The following is a 25,199-nucleotide window of genomic DNA, read 5'->3' as shown; positions in this document are numbered from 1 at the left end:
GATTTCAATTTGTTTTTGGTCTCGAAATCGTTATGAAAATTACAGAACATGATCCAAAGAAACAGGAGAAAAAATAAAATTATTTTAGATAGAAACAAAAACTTTCTCGAAAATCGTAAATTGAGTTCTTCAAGAAAAGGATTGAGCATTGGGGATATTTAACAGTCCGACGTCAGTGGAAAAAGATGAAAACCAGTATAAATTTACTTAATTGGATAGAAATCTTTTTGATGAGAAAAATGCCAAGGTTGTGAAAAGGACACTTAAGTGTTTGTTGGTGTCAAAGAAGTGTTGATGTCATTTCAAAACTCAAGCAGTAAAAAAGATCAAATATCGTAAAAAACATTTCCTGCCCATGACAATGTTATATCTGTGAATTTAATTCAAACGCGAAATTTGACCCTTGCAAGATTAAATCATATTCAACTTTGGACCTATATCGAATCTATACCTATTTCAGCCATTATTTTACTTACGATTTACTATCCAAAAAATAGTTGATCAATCGAATCACTATCTGAGCCCTAATTGGTTAATTTGGATTAATTACATCATAATTTTGAGTTTCAACCAATCAGATTGTGGGGTGGACTTTTGGATAGTAAGACGTGAGTACGGTATAGCGGTTATAACTCTTTATCCATTCCTCTAATAGTCTGGCTGATTTATAAAATAAAAGGGGTCAACCTTGAAAAAATTTCCGCACTAGGTTTCTTGGTACCGTTAGAAGCGCTATTTTATGTAGATTAACATACTCAGAGCCTCACGATGAGGCCCTTGGGCAAAAAATTTTATGAAAACAAACCTGGGGGGTACTTTTTTGCCCAAAATGCCCGGAATTCGAATTTTCGTAACAAAGTTGACCTATACGTCATGAACTTTTAAGACCTAAAAAACTGCTTTGATTAAATCTTAATTAGAATTTATGAATTGCATTGAAATAAGGACTTCCTAAAAATATAAAAAATCGGGTTTTTCGGAAAAAACGGGCCATAAAAATCGGAAAATCGGGGAAAACTGCTTAGAAAACCTCAATGAATATTGAAAATATGACAAACTAACGCTTATTAATAACATGACAGGTTGACAAATCTAATTCTAAACTTCTGAAAGCCAAAATAATGGTAAGGATCTAGCTCTTCTGGAAAATCGGATTTTTAAAATCGGAAAATCGGGAAAATGTTAGAAACTTAACTTCTCTTTTAGAATTTCACAAAAGTATTTCAAAAAGTGTTAGATATAAAATGGTCACAACTTTTGAAATTCTGTTAAGTAAAGTAACGTTAAAAAGTTATGAAATAGGTTTTCAGGGAATACGGGCTCACATAATCGGGAAATCGGGCACACAGAATCGGGAAATTGAGAAATGTAAGAATATGTTAAATTATGCTTTAAAAATTCATGAGATCTCTCATAAAATCTATTAGGAAATCTAAACAAGTGTTTCCAGAATGTTAAAGTTATTCCTCTCACTCATCAAGGGCTCCTCAGTTTCATAGCAGTATCTGAATTGGGTGGTGGAGCTTCTGAGTTTTTACACCCTTCACCATGACACCCACCACATGCAGCAACACAATAAAGCCCATTGCGACGGTACGAACATAAGTTTGAGTTAATTCACGGACGGGTTCCGACTTCAAAGTTGTCAAATTTTTGTTTTCCCTAAAGAAACAAAACTGACTTACTTGACTTATCAGCACACCTCTGGTTGAGGCTTCGCCCACTTGTGAACTTTCTCTCGCCATCTGGTTCTATCACGTGCGTATCGTTCGGCCGTTGCTAATGGAAGACCTGTGTCTTCCCTGATTTTATCTTGCCATCTTTTTGCAGGTCTACCTCTCCTTCGTGTGCCTTGGAACTCATCTTTCAAACATATTTTAGCTAGACTCTCCTCGGGCAGTCTTGCTACATGCCCAAACCAAGACAAGCGTCTCTTTTTGATCATATAGACAATCGGCATTTTGAGCTTTGCTCTCTTACGTAGCCGTTTGAGTGATATCCGGTCTTGGAGTCTAATCCCCAGTATGGAGCGAATACAATTGTTTTCGAATACTGAGAGTTTGTTTTCATCAAGCTTTGTTAGAGACCAGGTTTCCGCGCCGTATATTGCGATTGGGAGAATGAGAGCATTGTACAGTCGAATTTTAAGAGTATTTGAGACATCTCTCCTTAACCAGATCTTCTGCTTTAGTTTTCCAAAGGCAATATTTGCAAGTGCAATTCGTCTTTTGACGTCCTTGGAGGTACTAGGAACATTTGATCCAAGGAAAATGAAGTCTTGAACAGTCTCAACATTTTTATTGTCAATTATAAGTTGCTGAGGGCTGGCTGTGATGGCTTTGCATTTTGTAGTATTGATTTTCATGCCGTATTTCAAACAGGCGTCCTGTAGTTGAAGAAACAAAAACCTGTTGCGAAGGTACATTTCCTGGCAAAAGCTATGGTATAGAATCACCATCATCAGCTGCTAAATGCAAAAAAATCATTCTAATATAATCAGAATGTAATTTTATTGAAAAGAACTTGATACCTTTTTGATGTATGGTAGAAGTTGTATCACATCCAGACCATATATGCATGAGTAAATAACAACATATCACAAATGATCGTAAATAGCTGAAATTTGACTGATTTTCCAGTAAAACAGCTTGGGCTTTACTTTCTCTTTATTCTTCTGGTCATTGATGAAGAACATTTCTCCCATCCCCACCTTCCAATGATACAACATCAGGATGAAAATATCGGTGTCGTCTGCTGTTATTACAGCGTTTCTTCCTGCTTTGGCATAGGATAGTCTTTGTTCCACAATCAACACATGTGCATCACTGTCAATTTGGTCTGTCAGGAATTCTTGCTTTTTGAAAGCAGACGAAAGCATTTCGATCAACTGAACTTTGTTAGATGGTTAGATAAGAACAATTCTCTGTTGGTAGTCACTTTACCATCTAGTGAGATGGAAACAGAAGCTGATGTTTTCCGATCGTCGATCGTGTTCTTGTCCTTTTGTTGACATTTCATCCTCATTTCCATCGAAAACAATGACGACAGTAGAAAAAACACTTGAAGTTATTCTTGAGGAAGTTGACATACTCGTCGATCACCGCTGAATATGTTGTTTTCGACCACGAGACTTTGTGCAGCAATGCACCACCATCGGTGAGATTCTAGCCCGGGGGGGGGGGGGTACTAGGGCAAGATGGGTTACGGGGATGCTCCGCTGGTCAGGGTACCTTTTTTAACCTCCACGAGTCCCAGGTAGGGTCGCAAAAACACCAAAATAGAAAAATCAGTCCCTCGTAGGGTGCCTATTTCTGGAAAATTTGGGGAAAAAGTAGAAAATTTGAGAAAATTTTGGAATTTCAGTCCCATTCAGGGTCACTTTTTTTGCAAATTTCGAGTCCCACGTAGGGTCCATTTTTCGAACCTCAGCGGAGCACCCCCGTCTGTCGACAAGGGTAGTACCCCCCCCCGGGATTCTAGCTGGCAAGCGTTTGCTTGCATGCGTTTGCTTTGTGATGAAGTGGTTACGAAGGTTTGACTTTTGAGGTTTTCGCATCATTCCAAGCTTGAATAATGATATAGGTTCGGGGGTTAGGTCAGGACAGAAATTTTCACCAACATCCTCAGTGAAGTTGCCAAGAGCAATGAGTCGACTAAACACTATTGTCTCCAATCTTGATTGCTGAAAGCATGTCTTCGAAGGTTTTTGCTTTCTCCTTCTGTGAATCCTGACCTCCTCGAACACAACGTCGTCTTGCTTCAACGTCTTCGGCGACATCACAGTTAATCTCTGGCTCAGCGATCAGTTAACTCGAGAGACTCTTCAATTCAGGCTCTGTCTTGTCGAACGGTTTGTGGTTGCCAAACCAATCCTTCACGGTAGCGAAATCTGTATCGCCACGCTTCATTCTGCTCAGCGAAAGATTGACATGTTGCTCGCTCGTTTTGACATAGCGTTGTGGATGTCGGCAGATCAATGAATGCTTCCAATCCAAAGTTGACGTGTTGATGCGGCGATTCCCCTACTACAAGTGAGGCCTCCATTGCTTTTGATTAATTGCATCATAACCTGCTTGATGATCAAATCCGACCATAAACCAGCCCAAAATCTATCGCTTCGTCTCACAGTGTGGTTCGTCTCACAGTGTGGTAACCATTTGAAAACTGCTTGTAAACCCAAGGGTGAGTTATCTTGAGCTCGAGTATATTTTGGAGATGTAGCCTGGCGTTCTTAGCGTAGTGGATGTGAGTGGTTGCTGCAAACAGGTCGATCATCCGAGAAAAGGTAAAGCTTCCAATCTCCTTTCTTTCCTGATCTAATGAAATCCTTGACAACTTCCTTGTAATCAAGATATTGAAACCATAATTTCGCGGTACGTGAGCATGTTTTCAGATCATCTTTGTAATCTTCTAGAAGTTCCAGAAGTTTGGATATCTGCTCATGTCCAAATCAATGGTGGGATCAACAGAATTGGCAATCACGTTCAGATCGGTTGTCAGATCTTCGATTTCTACAGCCTCATCATCAGAACCAACAAGTGGTGACACCAATTTGCAAACAGGAGCAGATTCAACTAGAAAATGTGCCCTCAGTGCTCACTAGTGATGTGTGGAACAGTGTTCTTTGCATAAATCTGCTCCATCGATTCCTCCAAGCCACTTGCTTTCATTAACGATCATACGCTTTAATCCACAAGGGTTGATCAAACGTAATCACAGGGGTGTTGATGCCTGAGAATTCCGATTGAGATTTTACAAACATGAGCGTTGAGTAGGCACATGTCATATCATTCGGGTTTAAGTCGATGATCGGGAGCAGCGATACTGAAGATTGACCATGGTAGGTGCCAGCGCAGACTTTGCTCATATACCCGGGCAAGCTTGGTTGGAGCATCAGATGAAAGTGAAGGACGTGAAATATACTATCATATATGATTCCTTCGGGGAGAACGTTGAACTTTAATCGTGTAGCATTGTTTTATGGTGTAGATGAAAAAACGAGTCCCACCTCATGAAGTGTTCTCTTTCCGTCAATTGTGCAAAAGTCGTGATCGACGTTATCATCGGACCATCGCCCGAACTTACCGACTAGATTCGCGAAGCTTTTTTAATCCCTGGCCTTCAAAGAACAAAGTTCACAAACTCAAAACATTGAGAAATCTCATGAAATTTTAAAGCATAATTTAACGATATCTTACATTTCTCAATTTCCCGATTATGTGAGCCCGTATTCCCCGAAAACCTATTTCATAACTTTTTAACGTTACTTTACTTAACAGAATTTCAAAAGTTGTGACCATTTTATATCTAACACTTTTTGAAATACTTTTGTGAAATTCTGAAAGAGAAGTTAAGTTTCTAACATTTTCCCGATTTTCCGATTTTAAAAATGTGATTTTCCAGAAGAGCTAGATCCTTACCATTATTTTGGCTTTCAGAAGTTTAGAATTAGATTTGTCAACCTGTCATGTTATTAATAAGCGTTAGTTTGTCATATTTTCAATATTCATTGAGGTTTTCTAAGCAGTTTTCCCCGATTTCCCGATTTTTATGGCCCGTTTTTCCCGAAAAACCCGATTTTTTATATTTTTAGCAAGTCCTTATTTCAATGCAATTCATAAATTCTAATTAAGATTTAATCAAAGCAGTTTTTTAGGTCTTAAAAGTTCATGACGTATAGGTCAACTTTGTTACGAAAACTCGAATTCCGGACATTTTGGGCAAAAAAGTACCCCCCAGGTTTGTTTTCACAAAATTTTTTGCCCAAGGGCCTCATCGTGAGGCTCTGAGTATGTTAATCTACATAAAATTGCGCTTCTAACGGTACCAAGAAACCTAGTGCGGAAATTTTTTCAAGGTCAAATCCTATTTCAGCCAGACTATAATAGTTTCTTAAAAAAACCCGGTTTTATGGCTTTTCGTACTATAGGGAAGCCTCCATAATTCGACCGGTGAATGAGAAAATGAAAATGTTCGACTTATAGAAACTCTCGCGTTGTAAACGTTCGAATCATGATGAGATCTACTGTACTATTATTATTTTCCAGTTTTAAACCACTTCGGAGCGTCTTTTGGTTTAGCGTTGTACTTTTTGTTCACTGCTGCGGTGATCGTATTGCGTGCTTCGGTGCTGTTCGGTATTTTATCCGGAATGTGTTTTCCATTTTGTAGGGTAGTACTGAAATAAGAATTTTGTAAAATTACCGGGTTTATTTGATTAAACGCGCCTTAACTCTCTACTCTCGGGCACCTAATAGCCGTCCCCCAGCTAATTAATTTTCCGAAAATTTGCTACCCAGGACATTCTTATTCCAAACTCCTCCCCCCCCCCGCTTATTAATTTTTGGGAAAATGTTTTTGAAAGTTCCCTCTTTTGTCTTAATTCAGCTGTATTAGCCTCCTTTTCATTAATTTTCAGCCCGGGACATTTTTATTCCAACCCCCCCCGCTTATTAAGTTTTAAGATTTTTTCCACAGCCCCCCCCCACCCCCGCTTATTCCAAACCCCCCGGCTATTAGGTACCCGAGAGTAGGCTTGTAGGATTGGGGTGTTTATTAGCGGCGTTTATTAAAATGTTTTCTGAGCAAGGCCATTTGCATGATGTCAATCAAAACCTTTTCTTCTGCAGATTCGGGGTAAAGTTAGTTCGATTATATCTTCATTACTCATAAATTATATTCTGAGTTTTTTTTTCAAGAAAAGAAACGTAGACATTTATGGGAGTAGAATTATTGACAGTTAGTGTAGTTGCAAAGAAAAAAAAACGACAATTTCGAGGATAAACATAAAAACAACATCTATAACGTCCATAGAATGTTAGATGAACGTTAAAATAATGTTGTTTGCCAAGTATGAACAAATTATTCACGCCAATAGACAGTTCGCCATCAAGTACAATAACAAAAGAATCATCTTTCATCCTTCATCTTTAAGTCTATAAAAGCTCTTTCATAAACAGGGGCTTATAAGAACAAACTAAATAAGAATATAAGGCTTTGATGGCCAAAATATTCAGAACAAGTTAAGAACATTTTGAGGCTTTGTCGACTCTAAAACACCCAATTTCTTAGGATAATGGGCCTTCTGAAATAGGCCATACTGTAGATTGTAAGATGTTCTTACGATATCCTTATAAATAGGGGTGGTTGGAAATATGTAGGCGTTATTACCTGGGGAGGGAGTAGGGTTCAAAATTATACTCTAAATAAAGTAAATTTCCCTTACGTGAATTTAAATTAAAAATTAGATCTATATCTTGGGGCAAACGAGGGCCTTTTTCTCTTGGAAGCTGAACTCGAGACTCCTGCATGGGAAATGAAGCTAATTAATTTCCTATCCAGAAAGTCTGCGCGTGGTTTTTACACAAACGCCGGATTGAAAGTAAAATCTATCGCTAGATTAAAAAAAATGCAGTCCTCAAAAACAAAGGAACCGCTAGATACCATTCGTCGTCATGATTGCGGCGCGTTCTAGGTGCGCTCTGGATGGAAAATAAGTGGCTTCACTTTTTATTGCCTGAGAAAGGTTACAGATTCTACTCTAGTCCTTCGGGCTTTAAACTCAATGTTATTATCAGGGCACGCAAACTTCTTAAGCAGCCGATATAAAGATACACGTTTTTTTAAAGACACACACTTTTAAGAAACATTCGGCTCAGAATGCCTAAAAACTAAGAAACATCTAAGAAACATGCTGAGGCTGAGAAAGAGAAAATTTTTAATTCGGTTTTTTAAGAACCTTCCAATCAAAACAAATGTTTTTTTTTCTTTGCATAAAAAGTAGGCTGATTATGTCAAACAGTCTAGAAACATGTAAGAAACATTTAAGGCTCAAAAGACCGATTTCTTAAGAAACATTGAGGCTGCTTGGTAAAACTAGTTTCTTAAAAAAAACAAACTAATATATAGATATGAACTCGATAGCGGTTGAATGGGTTCTGTCACCGGAGACGACCTAATGAGCCATCATTTTTGATACTTGAATGGCACTTAGAGAGAGCGACGAGACTACAAGAAGCCGAACCACGTGAATGCCATGGTGCAATAGAATGCATATTATTCTTAGGTTCAAAATAAACGGGGGGGGGGGAGGTGTTGGAGAATTTTCAAAACTTTAATAAACAGGGTGGGACCTAATTGCCGGGGTGTTGGAAATTGTACTTCTGAAAACCCAAAAATAAGGTAAATATAGGCTAAAATAAGAAATGGAAAATTTTCGAATGCGGGGGGGGGGCGTTTATTTGGAACCTAACCATCTATTAACACTTTCTTGGTTTCAAAGGCTCCTCCTATGACAAAATTTGACCTGGCAAAAATTAGCATTCGATTACTCAGCACATTACAGCAACATGGGACATCTAACTCGGGCTTACAAAATGGAATTCAAGCATCGAACTACATACGACTACCCCTTTGAAGTACCGAGGAATAGAAAATGGACCCTCTTAACAGGGGATCTGCACAAAGAAAAAGAAGAAATTGTCTAACTAATTGTTCTAAGCTTTTCACAAACTGTGGTAGACAGAGGGGGAGAAATTTTGCAAATACTTAGAGCATAAAGCAAAGAATCACATTACACATTAAAACGTGTATTTAGCTTATTTCTTTCTAGAATAGAAATAATATGAAGGATTTCTATAAACAAAAATGACAAGATGCATAAGTAAGCACTTGAAGGAATTAGATTGACTCTTCCTAACTCTTCTAATAAGGGACCGCCCTGGTTCATTCCCTGCGGAAGCGGATGACTAGAAACCACTTATCCTTTAGTCTAATTAGTATTTTCCTAACCTTAGATCAGATTTTCATTGTTTTTAGTACACCCCGCGCGCTGATATTCTAAGGGGATGTGTGATAACAAACGATGTGAAGAAAATAAGCTCTCGGATTTGGAAAGGATTTCGCATCGTTTCAAAGGACTGGGAATGACAGTAAAGTTGCGTGATTGTGTTTAGAAATTGGGCAACGTATCAGAAAAAAGTCCCATTCTAACTTCAATTTAATCTAACAAATTTCAGGTCATTTACGTCAGCGGTCATTTGGCCTTCACGAATGATATTTTTACTTATCATAACAAAACAGTTTCATATTAAATGTCAACACTTACTTCTCAATGGATTTATTTTTGTTTAAATGCAACGTCAGCAGATTCTGTGCTTCCTCGACACTCTTGATGCAGTCCAGATAGGACTCGCCCAAGACGTGATCTAGATTAAAAAAACGAGATATGGAAACGAAATATTTTGACAAGAATAATCTGTGGCCCGTTAAAATTATGCAAGCAAAGGGGCTTCGAAGATTAAAAAATTTGACAAATTACACTAAAAATATTTGGTAAAAGAAGTTAGATAAAAAAAATTTGAATAAATTCCAAAAATTTGACTTATTTCTGCCAGTTTTAAATTCACCAAACAAATAATAGGATGTCTAATTATGTTGAAGAAGTTTCATGCAACTCCAGAATATCTAGAGTATCTAGCCGTGTTCTGTAGGCTGCGTGTCACCACTTTCGTTTTCGCAAGCAATGTTTCTGTTCTCGAGAAGTTTGTTTTGATTGATCCTTTGATAGATCGGATAGAGCCTGGTTTAGACTTAATTCAGCCTTTGTTTTGAAATTTAAAGCCCATCTACATGGGCAGAATGTGCAGATGGGACCTCCAAAACCCGACCCTTAAAGAGACTGGTTTTTGCTGAAAAGGTGTCCCTTAATTTTCTTTGATTTTTTAAAAATTCCTACCGATAGAGAGACTTTTTCAAAATAATGTCCTAAAGATCGTGAATTTTCCGACGCTAAAAGAGAGTAATTTAAATTTTTCTGATTTTTGCAACTCTTAGAGACTTACCGTCCGCACATACCCAGCACCCATAATACATCATTAAATGATAAACTTTTAAAATCTATTAATGAGGCTGCATCAAAGAACATATCAGAAATGCAAAAATCTACCAACCGTGCCATAATAATGATGAAAAGCTTCAGGAACTCTATAAACTGAAAGATGATCTTATGTTACAAAATTCCGATTAAAAAACTATAAAAGCTACCAGAAAGAAAATCCGACTATCTTAAAAACAAATACCTTGAACCAGAGGCCGAACAAATTAATCAATTAGCGGTCAAAACTTTTTCACCGTGCTAGGAATCAGAACACAACACTAAAGCCCATTCCCAACCTCAAAAACTTTTAGAACATTTTAAATCTCACTTTCAACCGAGATCTTTCTTCAGAGTTACATGAACCCGCCGAAGTAAGAACTGACCTACCCACCTTCATCCACGAGTTAAGGGAAAAATCGAGGATGTGTCCCATCGATGACAACTCACCTTCAATGGAAAAAATCGAAAAACACATCAAATTTTTAAAAAACAACAAAGATAATAATGACATTGATGCAGAGCTTCTCAAATTTTACAACGAACCAGCTTTGCACCACATATTGCACAAAATATCCCTTAATGTTTGGAATCAATTGGGTATCCCAGGATCGTGGTGGTAATTCACGCCTTAAAACATTGTGGAAGATGAAAGGATCCAAAAGCGACCCATCCAAATACCGTGGTTTAAGCATCGGTTCAACACTTTGCAAACTACTCGTTAACATTATCCTTGAGCGCCTTCAGCTCTGGTACAATACCCAACTTACCGACCAACAAAACGGTTTCAGACAAAACCGAGGAGCCACCGATGGAATATTCTTACTGAAAAGAATTTAACAGATCACTGACAGAAAATAACAGCCACTCTACCTACTATTGGTAGACCTTACAGCTGCATATGATCACATCCCCAGATCCTGGCTATTCCAGTCTATCAAATTACGATTCCCCGACAGCGAATGTCCTACAGTCATTCAAGTACTCGAAAAACGCTATGAAAATACTTCGCTAACATACCCTGAAGCCAACAGTACCTTTGCTACCACTTCTTGTGTGAGGCAGGGTGGTCCCGAAAGCCCCCTTCTCTTTAATCTACAGTATACATTGATAACGTAATGCGCATCTTCGTTGATAAATGCGAAAATGAAAATGTTGGTTTCTATGAATATTCTTACCGAATAAACCCTAGAGCTATCAGCCGGGATAAATGTCCAGAAATGAGAAGAAATAACGTCACAATGCATGGTACAAAAACGATCCCATGGAATGGATATGCAGATGATCTAATCTAATCAAAAAAACTGAATCCATGGTTTTCAATCACTTGCAGAACCAATACCCACAGTCAATTCTCAGCTTAAGAAACAACAGTCTCAAAAATGTTGAGAATTTCGTTTACCTTGGTGCCCACATTCGCTGTGATCAACCTAACACAGGAGATCCTGAAATAAATAACCGGATTCAATTGGCAGTTAGTAAATTTACTGACATGAACAATCTTCTTCAGAACATGAGAATCAATTTAAGAACAAGAGTCAAATTTCTGGAAAGTTTTGTTCGTATACACTGGCCTACGCTTGCCAAGATTGGAATGTCAACAAAAAAGCCCAAATGGAACGCCTTGATGTATTATCGGGGAAAACTTCGTCGGAGAAAAGTGACGAAATTTAGGCCAAGTGACGAATATTTTTCCCCGACGAAAATTTTCCCCGGCCTTAATGCGTTTACCAACTATCAGCAAGTGACGAATATTTTTCCCCGACGAAAATTTTCCCCGACGAAGTTTTCCCCGATAAGGTAACCTACCATGGTTTCCTCAGACGTATCGTTCGAGGAGGCTTTCGTTTCGTCAATGAAAGTGAGAATGACTACCGTTATCGCATTAGTAATGAACAACTGCACAACCTCTGTGGAAGTGTTGATGTTTCTTGTTTTATTCGAAAACAACAACAGAATTATATAAAACATGCGAATAGAATGCCCCTTGGATGATCAGTAAAAATGCTTGCCTTCAACTGTGACAATTATACATAACGTGGAAGGCCTTGTAAGACTTTATTAGATCGAATTGTTGAATCAAGTGGATTGTCAATTGATGGTCTGTGCAATCGAGCACTAGACAGAAATAGCTGTTTGAAAAATTTATGATGATTGGAGTGACTCACTCCTCTATAGTGCTATGATTAGTATTTAGCTATTTCAGTATTATAATTTATATATTACTGTTAAAAAGTGTGTACGTTATTTTACATGTTTAAATCGTTATGCCAAGGGTTATGAAGTTATGACAAGGGTTAAAAAAAACCAATTTAGAATTGTCTTATATCATTCTTTTTAATCTGATAAAAAAAAAAGAGTTACATTATTCTTAGTGACTTTCCCGCTTTTTTCCTGAAGAATTGTCATTTCAACTGGACGGCATATTTAACGCCGAGCGAAGCGAGAAAAATATCTATTAGCGGAGTCGTTTCGGACGCACGACACTGGTACAGTTTAATTCTAATAAATGATGCTCTTTCTAATAAGTTTTGACTTAAACAAAAAATTACGTCACGGGGACAGTACACAATCCAAATATGGCTAAATAATAAGACAAACGGGGGGGGGGACTAGAGTCATATTTTGAAAATATTTCTTTTTTTAGTTGATCGTGCTTTTAAGTCATCTTCAACATCCAAAAGATATTTAGTGCGTTCAGCTACAGCTTAACCGGCGTGCGACGCCAGGTAGCGGCTAGTATTAAAATAAAACTCTTGATTGAATTACCTGTTTTTTCCAAACTGACGTACACTCTTGAGGCTGGACATAATTTGGCCTGTAGTGATAAACGAAAGTATTATGTATTCATTCGGTGGCTTAAGAGTCCGGAACGAGTTAATCTCATATCTGAACATCCAATCCCATAGAATTTACCACTAAATTTAAACCCTTAAGGGGAGTTATTCTCTTGCTTGAGGGCTATTTTTTTGTTTTGAAAAAGTGCTGGGCTATGTTTTGAGTAATCGAACTGGGAGCTGAAATGATAATTCAAATAATTGTGAAAAATCTTTCTTTCTTTATTTTGGGAAGGGATAGAACCTTGACTCCCCCTTTGAAATCTCAAGATCGACTGATGCTGTGACCTTGAAATTTTGACCAGTGGAAGATATGGATAATTAGAGATGATTTACTAAACTTTGGTTCGGCCACCTGCCTGATCGTAATTTACAGACCAGAATGTAAATTAGCTAAAAGCACGTATTGACCGAAATTAACGGAAATATAAACTAAATAAATTTTAGAAAATTGAATCGTCACAAAAACTTTTGAGCTCTCCTACATTTTGGCGAGGTGAAATTGACAACTAGGTACTACGATGCATTTTCCCAGAGTCATTTACCAATATTACAGGGGGTGGTGGTACCTAAGGCAAATTTTTCTGAGAACTACGGTTAGTGCCTCCGTTGGGTTTAATACCCTTTGGATGTACCCATTCTGGACAAAAAAGGGCAATTTTGGCAATTTTGGTCTGTAAAATACATGATTCCAGCAGGTGGCAAAAAATTAATCTTGTGCCTAAGGATTACATATCACGAGTTGCCGTAGAAACAAATAATTCAATAAATTTATAATTACATTTACAATTTTCTAAGAGCAGCGGGGGCAAAACAAACCTGATATAACGTTGCTTTCTGGTCTTTCAAAACATTTTTCGGAGGAGTCGTAACTAAAAAGCAAAATAGAAAAGTAATAGAATAGGTAGACGAAGCTATCGTCCGTTTAAAGGTCAGTAAACGCGAGAAAGAGTTAGGGCGTCAAGGTGGTTTACGGGAAAAAAGTGGCGGTAGAGTTTTGGAACACTATAAACATCTCCGCCACTGCTTACTCACTCCACCCGAATTTATCACGCCTCTCCTAAACTATTCCCTTTTTTAGTGATCTTGTGTAGACGATAGGATCGTCTATAGAATAGGCCTTGGTAACGAAAGCTTCGTTTTGAAACCATTACCAAGGTGATTAAATCTCTTGAGTCTCCAGTGTTACTTTTATAAATGGTGTAAGCTCCTCATAAACTCCTCTGGGAATGAATTACCAAAACAATATTATGAAAACGAGGTAAGCGTTGCTCGTAACTGAATTTATAAAAAGGTCTATCGAATGTTTCACGAATTTGAAGAAATAAGTAACCTCGGTATCCAGACTCAAAATTTCAGAAAAAAAACTTAACTCCACATACAAAATTCTAAAATCATATAGGCTGCCGCACCTAGAACACAGTTTGTTTTGATACGGTCTGTGAGTTAACCCTTGTTTACAGAAATTCAATATTTTGGAAACCCAGTGTCAGACAGGCAAAATATGCAGATTAGATATCAGTAAAAGACTCTAAAGAAACTGTATAGTATGCAGAGGGGTCTAAACCCCATTTTTATTTCATCCCCTCTATATGTGTATCCCCCCTATTTAAAAAATTTTTCGAATCCACGCTATTTTTAGCAGCAGTCCATCAGTCATTCAAAACTAAAAACATTGAAATTTGTATTAAACATTTTTAATTTGAAGAAATAAGTTCAATACTTTGGAAACCTAGTCAGACAGACAAAATATGCAGATTAGGTAGATGTCAATAAAAGATTCTAAGGACTGTCAAAACTGCCTATATATCAACAATAAAGAAAATTAGCCTCCCCAGTTTGGCCCAATTTGGGTCGAACCATCCCTTTATAAGCATGTGTCATTCAGTTAAGTAGATAGAGTAGAAGGCGACCCTCCACTTACATAAATCAAATTTCTTGATACTTTTATGAATATACGGGCGAAGGAACTCTCTCAACGACTTGACTGAAAATGAAAAGAATAAAAATGAATAGAATGTTTTACATATCTGACGTCAAAAACCACTCTCCAATGAAATAAAATCATTTTTACTAAACGGTCCCACGAGTACCTTATCGGCCCTTTTTACGCCGGCCCCTTTTACGCCGGCCCTTATAACGCCTCAGCTCAATGCTTTTCATTTTTAGCCCGGCCCTAACCTAATTCTGACACCTTACGCCGGCCCTTATTACGCCAGCGACGAAAAAATAACGTCATGTTAATAAGGGCCGGCGTAAAAAGGCCGATAATATTTGGATTGCAGTCTGTAAACTAAATGTCAACCCCTTACCCCGAAACCATTTATTCGAGAGGATGAAAAAGCGCTTTAATTGATAAGTGTTACCATTAGGGTACCACATTAAAAAAAACTCCGATCAAAATTTTCCTTTGCCGGGATTAAGAAACTTCCTACAAGATAAACATATATAAAGCTCAGTGGTTCTTACCCGTTTCCAGGGGACAAAAAAAAAACGATTCAACTGAGTAGTGCTACCATTAGGGTACCACATTCAAAAAAAAAACGCTGATGAAAAGATTTTGCAGTGCGTCTTACCCGTTTCGAGGGGGCGGAAAAACGCTTGAATTGACTAGTCCTACCATTAGGGTACCACATTCAAAAAAAAGCTCTGATGAAAAGTTTTTGTAGTGCTTCTTACCCGTTTCGAGGGGGCGGAAAAACGCTTGAATGGCATGTTTACGATCTGGCAAGAGAAATCGGACCACAACCTGTAATGGAAAGAGAAAAGAAACGTAGAAATGACTTTTGAGTGTCGCTACAATAATAGAAAGGGGTTTGGAACGCTGATCTTTAACTACTTGACTGGGATTGGGCTAACTGTATAGAGAGAGAGAGCGTGTCCAGGTTTAGAGCTGACTAGTCCACCATATTGTTTTCGATTCTAGTTGCTAACAGCGCGATTCGCATGTTTAGAAATTCGAACGTTCAAAAACCTTAAGTAAATTTAAAACAACATGGCGGAATACAATCAAGGTCGAAAAATATTAAGATTTTAGTGTATTTTAACCTTTTTTTAGAATTTAAAGTGCTATTTAGCACTTCACCTTTTTTCATTGAATATTTCGATTTTGGAGGGGCTTGCGGTGGCTTCTAGGCTATATTCCAAGCCTTATTGGGGCAAAGTTTAGATTTTAAATCCTGAGATCCCAAGGTCCTAAGTTTTTGGTCTACTTTCCAACTGTAGTTTAACGCGCTTAAAAATAATTTGTGGTTTTTAAGATTTCGCAGGGAAATCCCCTTTGCCTCAAATATTTTGTCCATGATTGTAGTCGACTTCAAAACTGGACAAATTTACATGGGAAATCTGTGAGCCTATCTAGTGACTAAAGAATATGATATCTGTGGTTTGAAAACTTTTCTGAAGTGGGTAGGTTTGTGGGCTGACGCACGGTGACTTTTTAGATCTTTATAAGCACATTTACTTTTAAGGGGTTACAACTAGAATTACAACTGTTCGGAAGATGAAATTAATCATAATTTTGAATCTTCACTACCATCTACGGAATTTAAAAATCCAAAAGATGCAACCTTAATCGACATATAACCCACACCCTCCATTTTCTCAAGTACTGGGAGTACATGATCATAATTTTCCGTCTCTAGAGCTTGCTTTGGAGTTCAGTGACGATCAATCTAGTACCCATACCTTTTCAAACATGGCAGCTCGTTCCAAGTCCCTCCTCTCACGCATTACTTTGGTCATTAATGTTGATTCTTTTCTACAAAGAAAGTACGACTATTCATGATATGCACCACTGCAATGTCTTCTGACATTACGTCATGGAACCAATAGCTCATTGGTTGGAAGTGACGTAAAATCAGTCAATACGTCACTTTCAACCAATCAGCTATTGGGTGGAACGGAAGACATTGCAATGGTGCATATCATGAATTCGGAAAAAGAATTTACTTCCAATCTTTATTACATTACACTTTTTTTATAAGAATAGTGTACTTTGGATGAGGGTCAAGTATTCTTAAGAAAGTGCCAAAATTTGAGGGTGAAATATTCTTAACGTATTCTTACAAACATGAGAAATGATCAATTTGAGAGTTTTGGACTTTGAGTGAACATTTGGGTTAAAATTACATTTCTTCCTCAAAGCTTCGATTTATCTCTAACAAAGGAAGCAGAATTTTCTGTAAACCAAATACAAAATAACTGTATTCTTATTAAAGTCTGTAAAATTCATCCTAGAGGCTATTCTTACGATTTGGCCAATTTTCACCCTGATATTCTTATAGAAGATATTCTTATAAAAAGCGTACATTAATGGAATTATATTTCACAGGTCTACTGACTTCTACGAAATAATTTTAAATCTATAAAATATTGTCGGGATTTATAATATTATTGTCTTATCCTCCTCGGTAGCCCAGTCGTCAGAAAACTTTGTTCAATGTTTTCGGAGGAGGCTTACACGCAAAACGAAGAGACCTCTCTGTATTTTTCGTCTGATTTCGCCAGCGTACATTCTTTCATTTTCAGCGAAATTTAATCGACCCAACTGAACTTTTAACTATTTTTCGGGACCCCCGAATTTGAGATGAGGCAATTCTGTTGTTCATTTAGTTTTGTCAACACGAGAGGAAAATCTTTTCTCTATAGTAGAAAATGTAGTATTGTAGTATAATTTAATCCATTCGATTGAGAACACCTATATAACTAAAAGGTCGTATTTATGTGTTACTTAGTTATCTAAAATTCGTAGATTATCAGATTATGCGCCATTTTAAAAAGAATTGAAGACACGATCTTGCTTTCCCCAGCTATAAAATTTCGAAATCATTCACTAACTAGGTTACAGTGTGGATCTAAACCACACTGAAACGACCGTCTTCCGTCACGCATCACGCTCGCGAAAGAGCGCGCGCACATTATTAACGCCTAGCCTGCATGGTGCATGTCATCTCCGGTACATTCTAGATTATTCATTGAAAACAGATTACAATATAGTCATTTTTCATGTCTCAATTATTCAATTCCGAATAAAAGACATTCAGGGGAAAAAAAAGAAACACCTGGATAACCTATTAAAAAAAACCGAAAGTAAATGGTAGACAAAGTAATGAGCCAAGCCGAAACGAGATTAGCGTACCACTATGAAAGAAACCGCCTCCGGCGGCCGATAAATCTACCGTCTACTACTTCTATAACATGACATGATATTCAAATTTAAAAAAACTTACTTTGCTGACGTCAGCACTTGCATTCGTTTGCCCAGATCTTCGACTGTGACGTCATAAAAATCATCTAAAATGAATCCAATGTCAGAAAAGTTTTATAATTTCAAGTAATTACCAGCAAAAAAGTATTCAGTCAATAAGAATCTTTAACCGACTTTGTTTTCTGTAAAGATTTAATTTCACCCAATAGCTAAATTAAATTCTATCAAATTTTCTCATATTGAAAGGTCAGTTTAGAGTAGCCCCAAAGTCTTCGTTCTTAGCGATTGAAGAGGTCAGAAATTATGACCTGAAGTATAATATATTAAGGATTTTTTGGAGCGTGTTTACATGAAAAAAAATAAAATAAAAATGAAAAAAACTTAAGATCATGAAAATATGCAGGAAGGGGTCTCATGCGTTTCACCCAATCAAAGAAGACCTTCTACTAAGACTCTAGCTGGTGTCAATAGCGAAATTATGTATTTGCACTTTGACTGAAGCGAGAGAGAAAAGAAGCGGACCCTCCGATATCATCAGAACGGGCGGGGCCCTATCCCGGGATAGTTTCCTACCCGTAGATAGGAAAATTACAGCGCTTACTAGCCAGACATTGTACTCTGTGCTTGCGACACAGCCGTGCTGTATCGTTGATGATACTCGCACAGTACGGGAGAACCTTGCATTATCGCAGGTATTGAACATATGAGTACCATCACCACACCACATTCAATGTCCGGTATATATCCCCATACTCTTGTATAAGAGTGATGGTACCCTATTCCCCTCGCATGGTATGGGTTGACCCGGGCCAAGGTACATTCACTTGCCAAGTGAATCGTAGAACCGAGTGGGAATCGAACCCTGACCTCCAACACGGAAGTCAAGAACGATCACCACTACACTATTCCCTCTTTGACTGAAACGATTTGGAAAAAAACCGCAGTTCTGACCCGCAAAATTAAGGACGGTAAAAGTGTTGATTTACCGTTGTTCTCAGCTTGTCAAGATAAAGTCAAATTAGAACCTTACCGTTTCCGTCGCAAAAAAAACACACATACATAAACATGGTAATCAATGTTAAAAATTCGTACCATACATTGGTTTGACATCTCTTTGTTCTGCATCCGTTGATGTAGCCTGGTTTCTCATTTCGAAGAGAAGAGCATGACGATCACAGGCCATTGATAATAAAACTTCTTCTCGTCTGAATCAAGGTACAGGGTAAATATATTTAAAATAATTGTACAGACTACATGGTGTTCTAAGTTACATTAGATTAGAGCGCCATGTACAGACTACAATAAATAGTTCGCATTGGAACATGTTTATTAGAAGGGATTAGCATAAAAAACCGGCAATTTTCAGTTCGTTTCTTTGTAAGTTTGACAAAATTTAGTTTTAAATGTTTTGACGCAAATTCGATTTCAAAGCTTCGAAAGCTTAAAGTGACGTCAAAAAACCGAAAACATGAGCTCCAAAAGTCTTAAAGTAGAATAAACGTTACTGCTGTTACGCCTAGTACAGCCCAGGCGAGCGAGCGAGCGAACAAACGAACGAACGAACGCAAGAACAAAACTTACATTGCTTGTGGATCAATGGCTTCAATGTCCTCTTCACCTGCCTCCTTTTTGTCTGGAAACTATAAAATGATAATACAAATAATACTTACGTGTTTCGGACACAAAACCTTTAATATATCGGAAAAAACTCAGTCTATTGTTGCCGCATTGCAAATACTGTAGTTTGCAAATTTTGTGCTCATTGTCAATGAAATGTAGTGAGGTTGTATAGTCATGTAAAATTTACTGGGCAAAGAAAACGAGTTAAGTAAACACTATCGTAAGTAAGTCTACGACCACAGCTGGAGACAACCCGAAGGCTCCTCTTTCGAAAGCTATCTACCCGAAGTTAGGGGAAGGCGCCACTCTTTCTGGATTGCTCCACTTATCCTTGAGCTTTGACTTAATTTCTGACCATCAAGCAGAGAGGCATCAAGTATCATTTTGAAAATCTTTGCTATGGCTCGGCTGGACGTTGAACCCACGATCTTTCGCACCGTAGCCGGATGCTGTACCACTGCACTACGGTCGCTTCATACTTAAAGTTCCATGCCATACAGGATGCCAAGCTTCAGTTGTAAAATTTAGATTTTCTGGAAGTATAGACGAGTCTCTGTAACTCGAGAACAAAATCGTTCGAGTTTAAGAGAATTTCGAGTTACGGGGCAAGGTTTATAAGGCATTGTTAACTACAGGGACGAGAAAACTTGGTTCGAGTCAAGGAAACATTCGAGTTATAGAGGTTCGAGTTAAAGATTATCGCAAAATTTACGCAAATTGCGCCTTCCATTAAAAGCCTACTTTCTCCAATATATAGTCCATTTCACAGTCGAAATGAATCAGGACTGGTTGCGCTCTAATAACGACTTCCAGTTGTCTAGACGCAAAAATCTTCAAACTTTTTAAAACCTTGAACCAAAAGTAAGTCGTCATTAGTGCACATTGGTCCTGATTACCCATGCTGCTTTGCGACTGTGAAATGGTACATTATGATGCGCACCTTAAAATTTGCGAATTGGTTTTCCGTCCGTGAAGACTCTACATGTTGATGATTGAATGATGAGCTGTTAGTGGAAGGTGTTGTTTCGGGAAAGATGGATTGATTGCCAAATGTCGCATTGTCTGGAAGGATATTTCTTGCGAACGGGTTGTGTTGGTTGATTTGATCATTCTGTTGATTGTTTTGATGAGCATTTTGTGGAGTTTGTTCAAAGCGTTGCGAATCTTGACAAATCTTATTAACTGGATGTTGTTGGTGTTGTTTTGAAAGCACTTCATCACTTTCTCGATGATGGGGTGTGGCATCATGTAGCTTGTTATCAACAGTAAGATGATTGATGTCAGCTGTCTTTATGTTTGTAATGTCTCCTGTTGGTGTTGCAGTCTCGGTCAATTTAGCCTTTTTTTTCGTTGGTCCCTCCACATTTGTATGTTCTACCGGAGAAAATATTTTTCTACAAAAATCTAAAGCGATATAACTAACGAACGTTATGAAAAAGCTAGGATGTCTTTAATTCTTGAGGGTGCGGACCTATACTTTATTATTCAACTCGAAAAAATTGTAGTCAACTCTGACAGGGATTCGTGTATAAAACATCAAATTTGGTCAACTTGCTCCAAAATTACGAGGTTTTTAAGTTTTGCCTAAAAAGGCTTTCAATCTTCATAACTTTTCATAGGAACATTTTCAAGGCATATTTTATACCTCAATTTTCATCAGAATTTCATGCTCTTTCAACTGGGACCATCAGATTTTGAATATTTTCAAAAAATTATTTTTTTGCCAAAACACCTGATGACGTCATCTGGCAGGTGGCAAGGTGACAAAATTTGGTGTTACTGTTTAAAATTAAGTTTTAGACCCTCTAAAGATCGTCTGTGCCAAATTTCATGCTTTTATCACCATCTGAAGTATTTTTGTGCTAACAGACCTCAATTTCAAAACACTCGAATCATATTGTTGACGAACAGAATTGAAAACAAGATGGAGAACTAGTCAACTCTAAATCTGGACACGCTTCCTATATACGGGTAGCCCGATCCGAAGTAGTTAACTTTTATCACATTTAGAGTCAAGGAGCAAATTTCCTGGGGGGGGGGGATTCCCGGTGGGACTTCAATTAATCTTTCTTTTTTTTGAAAACTTACGAAAAATTCTGAAGGATTCGGAAGATCACTTAAACCACTCATTTTACTACCAATGTAGACAAGTACAACTTAAAAGGGATTACTAGAAGGATTTAAAGTTCTTTGGGTATACTTCCACGTCATCAAAAGTCATGAAAGGTCACCCCCCCCCTCTTTGAGCCAAAAAGGTTTTGTGTTAAGTTCTTACCATTTTCTTTGGATTCTTCAGTGTCTATATCTGTTCGATAAAAAAGCCTGGTAAAAAAATAAAGAAGAAAATAAATAAACAAAGAATTTGAATAGCATTCGAGTGAAATACAACAAGCTACATGCTGAATGGACCTACCTGGGAAAATATAGAAAATACAAAAAGAACGAGCACTCAGCAAATAGAAATTTCTAGATGTGCACTTATTGAATGGCGCTCAAAGAAACCAATCTGGTGGAATGCGGCCTTCAAACATTCATTCTCGATTATGAATGCGTTCGCGGGGCATTCATAGCGACAGCTACTTGCTAGTTATATCGATAATATGCTCGAATTTATTTCAAAACTTTTTGAGCAATTTGTAATAGCGTACCGCGATGAGTCTGAAAGTAGTAACAAATTTGCACCAATCTATTCGTTTGTACGATTTGCAATCCCATCCTGCTTAGCGTTAATTACTCTTACACGTCAAAAAGACAACTTTCACGGTTTTCCAATCATTTTCAAAATGAACTATGAAATTGAGACTCGTACAAATTTGAGTTAAACCCGATCAATTTCACTGAAAATCTGCCATGTGAAAAAAAATTCAACATACCTCAATGCAGCACGCCCTCCGGTGATACCAATACCTTGGAGTGTGGTAGACCGCAATACTGGCGTGCCCTTGTACTGTTTAAAGTTAAAAAGAAATACGCTTAGCTCTAGTTTAGACGGTCGACTTTCTGCATTCTATTTGTTAAAGTAGGAAAAAAGTGGGCACAACGTTGGCAGTTAAAATCTTTGCTTGAAAAAAAAAATTGTCTTTGTGCAAAAATTTACAAAAAACTATTGAAGCAAATAAGTTCAAAAAATCCTATTTTTAGGGAACGAACGAACGAACGAACGAACGAACGAACGAACGAACGAACGAACGAACGAACGAAACGAACGACGAACGAACGAAACGAACGAACGAACGAACGAACGAACGAACGAACGAAAACGAACGAACGAACGAACGAACGAACGAACGAACGAACGAACGAACGAACGAACGAACGAACGAACGAACGAACGAACGAACGAACGAACGAACGAACGAACGAACGAACGAACCAAGGAACAAACGAACGAACGAACGAACGAACGAACGAACGAACGAACGAACGAACGAACGAACGAACGAACGAACGAACGAACGAACGAACGAACGAACGAACGAACGAACGAACGAACGAACGAACGAACGAACGAACGAACGAACGAACGAACGAACGAACGAACGAACGAACGAACGAACGAACGAACGAACGAACGAACGAACGAACGAACGAACGAACGAACGAACGAACGAACGACGATAGAAGAAAATTAACTATAATCACTATATCACACCTCATTTCTCATGTACACAATGGTCAAACCAGGTCGCAATAAATCTCCATTTTCTCTGAAAAGAAAACAAAACAAAACTTTTTCAGAATTGATGAATGATTGTTGGACTAAAGAATCAATCTTTTTTTATTATCGGCGTTCGGTTCTCACTTTCACTTTTTTTCAAGATAATGTAATTGAATGGTTCGATCCCCCCTCACCTTTTCAATCAAAAATAAAAGTATGTATCATTTTGCGAGAACTAATTAGCTGAAAGAAATCTTCTGTGTGAACAAACCAAACTAGTGTGTCGATTGGTAGGTTAGTATAGTACTAGGCTGTACGCATCCCCTCTGATATGTTTTGTTAAAGAGGCTGCGTATCGTGTACAATATTTCTGTCCTAACTTACCCCCGTCTTGTATTTATTCTTTGTTCAATGAATGAGAATATATAATTATGAAAGCAATAACACAATGGCTTTATTTTTTTCTTTCTTTGATTGGGATGTGACGAAATTATTTAAATTCATGCATTTTGGTTACCCCAAACATGGGGTAACTCTTGGACGGGAATTTCATACACGATATGCATCCCCTATATCAAAATCAATTCTGGGGATGCGCGCAGCCTTGGTGAACTTGTATTAGACACTATGAACTAGACATTAACCCTTTAAGTTTCAATGTCGTATATATCAGACATGGGCTATGGCCCAGTTTGAGTTAGAAATCGTCATTTTTGGTCTAACTCGTACGAATTGGATTGGGCTTCATGGTCAAAAGTGAGTCTTTCCAGCGAGATTTTAAGCCAAAAAGTCAAGAAAATGCAAACACTTTTGACAATTTAGTTAACGAGTGATCCAAGAACCTCCAAATTTGGCCCTGCTTTACTTGATTCTGTCCTCCAACGAATTAATTTGAAGTTTTACCATTGGGTATCTTTCTATCATTCGGGCAGGCCCACGTAGGCAGGTCCGACTGCTTTAATTTCCCTTATTAGGCGCCGAAGGCACCTAAACTAAAGAGGAGACTTTCAGCTATCCAACGAGCTATGAACAAGCTTGTAACTCCTTCTAGATCGCGAGATATAAGAATTTAAAGTTTGAGCTATCGATTTTCTTTAAAAAACTTAGAAAAAAATGACCGTGGCACTTAAAGGGTTAAAAGTCACCGACATACATTTTATCCTGGAAGCATTTGATGACGTCATACAAAGTAGTTTTGGAATCGAAATCTTCAGTCAACCGCTGACCGCCTTCCAACTGTAGTGCAACTGTCGGTTTCGCATCAGCTAAAATAAACCATTGTAAAAGAATTTCATTGATGCCATCGTGGAGAAATGGTTTTACTGTACTTCCGTCTGAAACTCGAAAAGCACCAGTTTCTTTTTAAGGCGCTTTAATTTAAGAGGCCCCTCCCACCGAATCTTCAATTTATGCAACCACGCAATTCTTTTTCTAATTCAACGCATTCGCATTTTTTTTTCTTTTTCGAAATTCACGCAATTTTTGTTTCTTCCTTAAGGTTTTCCAATTCACGCATTCAGGAAGCTTTTTATTAAAAATCTTCACGCATTCACGCAAGTGAAAAAGCCCATTCACGCATTTACGCAGCTTTTTATAAAAGATCTTCACGCATTCACGCAAGTGAAAAAGCCCATTCATCACGCATTCACGCAATCCCATTTAACCACCCGGAATAACGTTCTATAAAGAAAGAACAAAACTGGTATCCTATTGAGCTAGTCCCAGTTCCTGTTGAGAGATATTTTGAAAAGCAGTCTTTTGAACAGAGGAAATAAATAATATAATAGTAATCCAACACATTGACTTTCAAGCTAGAGGCTAGAAAGGAATCTTCAGACTTTTCTTAAGCTAGATAACGGCAACGGTGAAAACGTATATCTTATATAATACACCAGATAGAGTTCCTCGATATCGCAAGCAACGGCAGGTGAAGCAAAATAATCTGCCCTCTTTGCTGAAAGTAGACCATAGTAGACCATAGGGGCCATCCATATAGTACGT

General features: G+C 37.9%; 1 protein-coding gene across 1 annotated transcript in view; it reads right to left on the bottom strand.

Moving 5' to 3' along the window:
• Positions 1–202: 202 nt before the first annotated feature.
• LOC136801445 (tether containing UBX domain for GLUT4-like) overlaps positions 203–25,199 on the bottom strand; it is a 33,252-nt gene continuing 8,255 nt past the window's right edge. The window contains exons 4-19 of the mRNA XM_067058085.1: positions 24,352–24,463; positions 23,193–23,247; positions 22,414–22,487; positions 21,816–21,862; positions 20,481–20,914; positions 19,502–19,560; positions 19,013–19,125; positions 17,943–18,006; positions 16,399–16,471; positions 15,391–15,460; positions 14,636–14,698; positions 13,531–13,583; positions 12,644–12,692; positions 9,107–9,206; positions 5,881–6,178; positions 203–648 (exon numbers count right to left, since the gene is read on the bottom strand). Of these exons, the coding sequence (XP_066914186.1) occupies positions 6,037–6,178; positions 9,107–9,206; positions 12,644–12,692; positions 13,531–13,583; positions 14,636–14,698; positions 15,391–15,460; positions 16,399–16,471; positions 17,943–18,006; positions 19,013–19,125; positions 19,502–19,560; positions 20,481–20,914; positions 21,816–21,862; positions 22,414–22,487; positions 23,193–23,247; positions 24,352–24,463 (1,508 nt within the window). The 3' untranslated portion in view covers positions 203–648; positions 5,881–6,036. The remainder of the gene's footprint in view (positions 649–5,880; positions 6,179–9,106; positions 9,207–12,643; positions 12,693–13,530; positions 13,584–14,635; positions 14,699–15,390; positions 15,461–16,398; positions 16,472–17,942; positions 18,007–19,012; positions 19,126–19,501; positions 19,561–20,480; positions 20,915–21,815; positions 21,863–22,413; positions 22,488–23,192; positions 23,248–24,351; positions 24,464–25,199) is intronic.

The sequence above is a fragment of the Clytia hemisphaerica genome, unplaced genomic scaffold, assembly GCF_902728285.1.
Source record: "Clytia hemisphaerica strain Z4C2 unplaced genomic scaffold, Clytia hemisphaerica genome assembly, whole genome shotgun sequence".
Lineage (NCBI taxonomy): Eukaryota > Metazoa > Cnidaria > Hydrozoa > Leptothecata > Clytiidae > Clytia > Clytia hemisphaerica.
This window is presented reverse-complemented; position numbering and strand designations above follow the sequence as displayed.